The sequence below is a fragment of the Penaeus vannamei genome, chromosome 38 (assembly GCF_042767895.1).
Source record: "Penaeus vannamei isolate JL-2024 chromosome 38, ASM4276789v1, whole genome shotgun sequence".
Classification (NCBI taxonomy): domain Eukaryota; kingdom Metazoa; phylum Arthropoda; class Malacostraca; order Decapoda; family Penaeidae; genus Penaeus; species Penaeus vannamei.
In genome coordinates this window covers 8,948,872-8,957,373 of record NC_091586.1, presented here as the reverse complement: position 1 = coordinate 8,957,373, position 8,502 = coordinate 8,948,872, and the positions used below count along the sequence as shown (strand labels likewise).

The following is an 8,502-nucleotide window of genomic DNA, read 5'->3' as shown; positions in this document are numbered from 1 at the left end:
ATCATTATTATTATTATTATCATTATTATCATTATTATCATTATTATTATCATATTGTTATTATCATTATTGTTATTATTATTATCATTATCATTGTCATTATTGTTATCATCATCATCATCAATATATCTTTTTTTTGTAGTAATCATTATCTTATAGTTATGGTTATTATCAATATTATCATTATCATTATCATTATGATCATTGCTATTATTATTATCAATACCATTATTATTGTTATTATTACCATCATTATTATTATTGTTATTATCATTATTATTATCACTATTATTACTATTAGAATTATCATTATCATCATTATTGTCATCATTACCATTATCCTTACATTTATGATTATTGCTATTATCATCATCATTATTCTTATTGCTCCTATTATTATTATCATCATTATCATTATAACTTTCATTATCGTTATCATTATGGTCTTTGCTCTTATCATCATTATTGTTATTATCATCATTATTATTATTATCATTATCATTATTATTATTATTATATTTATTACCATTATCAAAATGACTATTGTTATTATGATTATTATTATTATTATTATTATTATTATTATTATTATTATTATTATTATTATTATCATTATTATCATTATTATTATTATTATTATTATTATTATCATTATCATAATCATTATCATTATCATTGCTATTAATGTTATTATCATTGCTATCATCATTATCGTCATTACCATTATTATCATCACTATCATTTCTATCATTATTATTATTGTTATTATCATAGATATACATTAAAGATATATTTCGCGAAATGGAAACAAAATTTAAACCAGTGGCCACTATAATAAGATTAATGACTCCCTTTGAGACCTCCATACAACAGATAGGTTTTTATAATTATACTTACATTTTACATTTTCATTTTTTTTTTTTTTTTGTTCCCTTGAAATAGTAACACTATTTGATATTTTTTTCGATAATTAAACAATGGTGATGATGATGATGATGGTGATGATGATGATGGTGGTGGTGGTGATGATGTTGAGGAGGAGGAAGAGGAGGAAGAAGATGATGATGACGAGGATAATGATGATGAGGAGGAATATAATGATGAGGATTATAATGACGGTAATGATAAAGAGGGTGATAATAAGGACTTTAATGATGATCGGCAGGAAGGAGAGAAGGATTAAGAAGAGGAAGAGCATACTCACCCTAACAATATCCCAGAACTAAATAATAATAATGATAATAACAACAACAACAACAACAACAACAACAACAACAACAACAATAAAATTTCCTACCCTCCTACCTACACACATTATTCCATACCACGTAATCATAGCAAGGAGGTTTCCACAAGTTCAGTAAACTTAAAAAAAAAAAAAAAAAGTAGTTCCCCCCGGCGCCGGCAAGCGACACCTGCAAGCGACAGCCGTTGGAGAAACCCGCCAAAACTGACACTCAAATGTCTCTTTAAATCAAACGTTTCGCTTTAGGGAACAAATAAATCTTTGGGAAAGTTGCTAAGTGCTATTTACTTATTCATTTCATCGCCAGTATGTCCTGGTTGTTAAATGTATTTCCGGCACACTTTGAAATAAAGAAAAAAGTAATAAAAAAGAAGCAATTAGCAGATTGAATTCGCGCCCCGTGCCAAAGACACAAATAAATCATTCAAGCATATGTTAAAGGTGTCGTTCCGAAGGGGCGAACGATGCGCGCTGGCGGCAGAATGGAGCGAGATCTTGCGAGGTGGAGCGAGATAGAACGAGATTTGGCGAGATGGAACGAAATTTGGCGAGACAGATCGAGATTTCGCGAGAAGAGGCGATGTAGAACGAGGATGAGCGAGGTGGAGCGAGATTTGGAGAGATAAAACGAGATAGAACGAGATGTGGCGAGATGAAAGAAGATAGAAGGAAAGAGAGCGAGATTGGGCGAGACGAAGCGATATAGAATGAGATTTGTCTAGATGAAAGAAGGTAAATTGAGTTCTGACGAGATGAAGCGAGATAGAACGAGATTTGGCGAGATGGTGCGATATTTGGGGAAACAGAACGAGATTTGGAGAGATGAAGCGAAATGGAGAGAAATCTGATGAGATGAAGCGAGTTTAGAACGAAATTTGGCGAAATAAGGGGAGAAAAAACGAGATTTGGCGAAATGAAGTGAGATAGAACAATGTTTGGCGAAACGAAGGAAGAAAGACGAGATTTGGCAAGATTCGACCAGATGAAGCGTGTTAATTGCGAATTTCGGTTAGCGAAAGCGTGATAGAACGAAATAAACTGAGACGAAAAGAGAACCGAAACAAAAGGAAGCCAAAACAAGACGAAGCGAGATGGAACGAAACAAATATTCAGCGCGGGTTAAAAGAACGAGATTCGGCGAGATCCAGCGAGAACCTATAATCAGGTGTGAACCGGAACAGACTCCAGCTCTTGTGTTTCGCCCGGGCCGCTTTGTCGGTTTGTCGGTTCGTCGGTTTGTCGGGTTGTCCTCCCGGCCGGCGGCGTTCGGGATGTATTGATTACAAGGTGTATGACCTGTTCTTCCTACCTGCTCGGCGGGAGGGGGGGTAGGGGGGAAGGGGGGTAGGGCGGGCTGGTAAACAAAAGTGCCCGCTGTTACTACTGTATACACTGTATTCTGATTCTGTTGTTGTATATTGTATTCTGATTCTGCGGTAAGGTTGTTACTGTATACACTGCATTCTGATTCTTGTTGTTGTGCGGTTGTTATTATATATATTGTATTTTGATTCTGCCCAATGGTTGTTATTGCATCGATTGTATTTTGATTATGTTGTATGATTGTTATTGAGCACACTATTCTGACTGTGAAGTATTGTTTGGTACTGCATATACTGTATTCCGATCTTGTAGTACTGTTGCTGCATATACTGTAGTGTGATCCTGTTGTATGGATACTATTGCAAATACTGTATTCTGATATTAATAGTGATAATAATAATAGTAATAAGAAAGATGATAATAATCATATTGATAATCATCATAATAATAATAGCAATAATATTAATGATAATAATAATGAGTATAACAATAATATTAATGATAATAATGATAATAATAACAATAATATTAATGATAATAATAATAATAATAATAATAATAATAATGATAATAACAATAATATTAATGACAATAATATCAACAATTGACGTCATACATAGTTACGAATGTCGTTATTTGATATCGATATATATTGTAACATGACAAAGTAGTTCTGATATGGTTAGAATTATTAGTCAGGAATATCCTAAATGGTTTAGGACGTACACGTGGATACCAAACCATGTTGGAATTGGTGATTAGGGCCCGGTATCCACACAGGTCGAAGCGCTGGTATGGGTGGAATTTGCAAATGGGACAATGCTCTTTTAATTGATATAATGTGTGAATTGTCGTAGAAGTGAAATTTGCAAATGAGGCAATGGTCTTTTAATGATATGATGTGTGAATTGTCGTAGAAGTCTGCAATGGTACTTAGTGATACGGCGGAGTATTGATAGAATAGTTTAGATATTACTTGACGCTTTATGGCTGTACCCTTTTGGAAAACAGTTTTTTAAGCATCGTTTTTTGTTTCACATCAAAATCGTGCGCGTTTTGTCAGTCAGTGGATTAGAATATAAGTGGTCTATCCAAAAAAGTTAATACTTTTAGTGTCTGGTAACACATCAAAATCCTAATATATATATATATATATATATATATATATATATATATATATATATATATATATATATATATATATATATGTATATATATATATATATATATATATATATATGTGTGTGTGTGTGTGTGTGTATATATATAAATATATATATATATATATATATATATATATATATATATATATATATATATATGTATATATATATATATACATACATATATATATATATATATATATATATATATATATATATATATATATATATATATATATACAGTATAAATGGACGAGATACAAAAAGAAAAAGAAACACTACCCTTTTTCGTTTCTCGCATTTCAAAATAAACAAATCAATAAACAAAAAAAAAACAAAAAAAAAGAGAAACAAAAAATATACATATATCAATCAACAAATACCTAACCCCATACCTATCCCCCCCCCTACAGCTCTCGGCCCCCCGGTACCCGTGCGTGTTCAAGGTCGGCCACGCCCACGGGGGACTGGGCAAGGTGCGGGTGGAGAGCAACGCGGATTTCCAGGACATGGCATCGGTGGTGGCCGTGGCGAACACCTACTGCACAACGGAGCCTTATATTGATGCCAAGTTCGATATCCATATTCAGAAGGTCGGCGGCATGTACAAGTGCTTCCAGTGAGTGTCTCGATTTTTTATTATTTATTATTTATTATTTATTATTGTTACTATTTATTTTTATTATTATTATTATTATTGTTTTTTCTTTAGGGCTGGGTTAGGGGGTTGTTGGTTTTGGATTCTGTCTGTTTGTCTTTGTCTGTTTTTTTTTTGTTTTTTTTTGTCTCTCTATTCCTCTCTCTCTATCTATCTATCTATCTATCTATCTATCTATCTGTCTGTCTTCTTGTCTCGGTCTCCCTCTACATCCCAATGTCTCTATTTGTAGCTCGTGTCTTTTTCTTTGTATTACTTCTCTCCCTTCCGCTCTCTCTGTTTCTATCCGTCTCTTCTTTTCTCTGTGTAATTATCTCAGACTTCTTCTCTGTCTCTGACTAATCCTTCTGTTTCCAGTTCCTCCTTCCCTCCCAAGACCAGAATCCAAAAATGAAGAAAATAGAAAAAGGGATCAATTAATTCATAGTGATTTTGATAATATAAATGTATTATATAGTGATAATGAAAATATCAGTGATGATGAGGATGGTAATAATGATAATGATAGTGATCATTGTAATACAAGGACAACAATGGCAATGATGATAATAGCAATAATAATATCGGTATAGTAGTAGTAATAATAATGATAAAATCAATGATGATACTACTACTAATAATAATAACAATGTTGATAATGATAATATCAACAATTGATAACAATAATACTAATAACAGCAATAACAATCCACAAGTCTATAGATAAATAAACAAATCAACAACCTCCTTCAACAAAATTTCAATAGAAATTCACCCCCCCCCCCCCCTTCCCCTCTCTTCCCCAGGAGAAAGTCCATATCTGGCAACTGGAAGACCAACACAGGCTCGGCGATGCTGGAACAGGCGTCCATGACGGAGCGGTACAAGGCCTGGGTGGACGAGGTAGGACTTCGAAGAGGGATTGGGGAGTTGGGGGATTTCGTTAGAGAGGGATTGGGGGATTTCGCTGAAGAGGGATTGGGGAGTTGGGGGATTTCGTTAAAGAGGGATTGGGGAGTTGGGGGATTTCGCTAAAGAGAGATTGGGGGATTTCGCTAAAGAGGGATTCCGCTAAAGAGGGATTTTGCTAAAGAGGGATTTTGTCATTGGGTGTTCGTTTGTTTGTCTTTGTTGATGAATATGTAGATATGTACTTTTGGTAAAAGTATAGAGATAGATCTTTCCTTTTACACTGTGCACTTGTGTATGTGTATGAGTTCATATATGTGTATGCATATATATATATATATATATATATATATATATATATATATATATATATATATATATATATATATATATGTGTGTGTGTGTGTGTGTGTGTGTGTGTGTGTGTGTGTGTGTGTGTGTGTATGTCTGTGTGTGTGTGTGTGAAAATGAGAATTCCTAGACAAAAGGAAAGATAAATCACTGCCTTTTTTATCCCTGTAGATCTGTCTTTCCATGTCATCCCTCTTGCCAAAGAACCCAACATCAGCCAGTTACTAATCTTGAAATCTGTCCTTCAACCCGTCCTCCCTGTCACCCTCCCATCCCCATTGGCCCTCTCATCCCCCATTACCACCACCTTACTACCCCCTACCACCTCACCCACGTCCCATTTACACTCCCCCGCCCCACCTTACCACCCACCCACGTCCTTCCCTCTTTACCACTTCCTTCTTATGCCTCACCCTCTTCCATCCCACTCACACCCTTCCCACACCCCTACCACCCCACCCACACCCTTATAACCTAATCCCCCCACACCCTTCCCACACCCCTACCACCCCACCCACACCCCTACCACCCCACCCACATCCTCCCCACATCCCTTCCACCCCACCCACACCCTTTCCACCCCTACCACCCCACCCACACCCCTACTCCCCCACACACACCCTTTCCACCCCTACCATCCCACCCACACCCTTACAACCTACCCCCCCTTGCGCCCCCCCCTACCACCCCACCCACACCCCTACCACCCCACCCACACCCTTCCCACACCCCTACCACCCCACCTACGCCCCCCCAACAGGTCTCCTCCCTCTTCGGCGGCCTCGACATCTGCGCCATCGAGGCCATTGTGGACAAGAGCGGCAACGAACACATTATAGAGGTCAACGACTCTGCTCTGACCCTTATGGGCGACTCGCAGGAGGACGACCGGCGGTACATCGCGGAACTCGTGGCTATCAAGATGCAGGTGAGGAGGGAAGGAGGAGGGAAGGAAGGAAGGAGAGAGAGGAGGGAAGGAAAAAGGAGGAGAGAGAGAGGGAGGAGGGAAGGGGAAAGGAGGAAAGAAGGAAGGGGAGAGAGATGGTTAGGAGGAAGGAGGAAGGAAGGAGGAGAGAGGGAGGAAGGAAGGAGGAGAGAGGGAGGATGGAAGGAGGAAGAAAGGAGGAAGGAGAGAGAGGTGGGGAGAAGTAAGGAGGAGGGGAAGAGAAAGGAGATGGGGGGACGGATAGAAAGGGTGGGAAAGAGGTGGGAGAGGGAGAGGGGGAGGTGGAAGGAGTAAAGAGAAGAAGTGAGGAGAAGGAGAGGGAGGGAAGGGATTGGAAGAAGAATAGGGAGATGAAGGAATAGGGATGGGAGACAGGGTGGAAGAAGATAAAGAATAAAAAGTAGGATTAAGAAGGGGAGAGGAAGAAAAAAGAAAATGGTGGAAGAGGAGGAGTAAGGAGGAAGCGGAGGGATGAACGAGGGGGATGGGGAAAGAGGGAGAAGGAAGAGAAAAAGAGATAGAAAGACGTTAGAAGATAGAGACGGACGAAAAGGAGAAAAGGGAGGGAAGAGAGAAGAAAGAATAAAAACAAATAGCTAAAACAGGGAAAGAAAAAAACAAAAACAAGCAAACATATTTTTCCAACTCACAAAAGAAAAATTATACAAAAACCAACACACACAAAAATTGAAATAAAGGGGAAAATCAAAACAAGATGATAAACCGACACACACACAAAATAATAAGAATAAGAATAAGAATAAGAATATTAATAATAATGATAATAATAATAATAACGACAATAATAACAACAATAGTAATAACAACAATAATAATAACAATAATAATAATAATAATAATAATAATAATAATAGTAATAATAACGACAATAATAATAACAACAACAATACTACTACTACAACTACTACTACTACTACTATTAATAATAATGATGATAATAATAACGTCAATAATAACAATAATAATAATAATAACAATAATAATAATAATAATAATAATAATAATAATAATAATAATAATAATAATAATAATAATAATAATAATAACAATAATAATAATAATAATAATAATAATAATAATAATAATAATAATAATAATAAAAATAATAATAATAATAATAATAATAATAATAATAAGGATAATAATAATAGTAATAATAATAATAATAATAATAATAATAATAATAATAATAATAATAATAATAATAATAATAATAATAATAATAACAAAATAAAAAATAGACAAAAAGAGAATAATAGCAACACGAGATGGCCGCGAAAGCAAAGAAGGGAGAGGGAGAAGGAAGACGAGGTTGCGAATGAGGTTAAGAGGATCCTGACGGCCATGAAGACTGGCTCAAGAGGAGAAAACGTGACAAAGAAACTCTGTCAAACAAACAAAGGAATCCCAGACGGTGCGATTCTGGGGAGAGATTGGTGGCAATTCTCGCTTTTTTTTGTGTCTTTTTTTGTCTTTTTTTATTATATATTTCTTTGTTTTTTTTATCTTTTATGAGCCTTTTTTTCGTTTTCTTTTTCTTTTCTTCTTTTCTATTTTTTTTGCTTTTTTTATTCTTTTCTCATGTTCGCGTTTTTGTTTGTATTTTCTTGATTTTCTTTTTTTTCTCTTTTTTTTTTTTTTTTTTTTAACTCTCTCCTGATTTTATATTTTCTTCTTTTTCTTTTTGGTGTTTCTTGGATCTTATTTTTCGTTTTCTCTTTGTCTCTTTCTTGATTTTCTTTTCCTTTTGTCTTTTTCCTGATTCTCTTTTTTCTTTTTAGTGTTTTTCTTTCTGTTATTTTTTTTTCTATTTCTTGATTTTCTTTTTTGGAGGGAACTGCGCACACACACACACACACACACACACACACACACACACACACACACACACACACACACACACACA

At 35.4% G+C, this 8,502-nt stretch overlaps 1 protein-coding gene across 1 annotated transcript in view; it reads left to right on the top strand.

The window, feature by feature from the left end:
- Positions 1 to 8,502, top strand: part of Syn (synapsin) — a gene marked incomplete in the record, with an annotated part of 63,932 nt that overhangs the window by 44,791 nt on the left and 10,639 nt on the right. Inside the window, 3 exon segments of the mRNA XM_070116117.1 lie at positions 4,146 to 4,351; positions 5,176 to 5,272; positions 6,390 to 6,557. Of these exon segments, the coding sequence (XP_069972218.1) occupies positions 4,146 to 4,351; positions 5,176 to 5,272; positions 6,390 to 6,557 (471 nt within the window).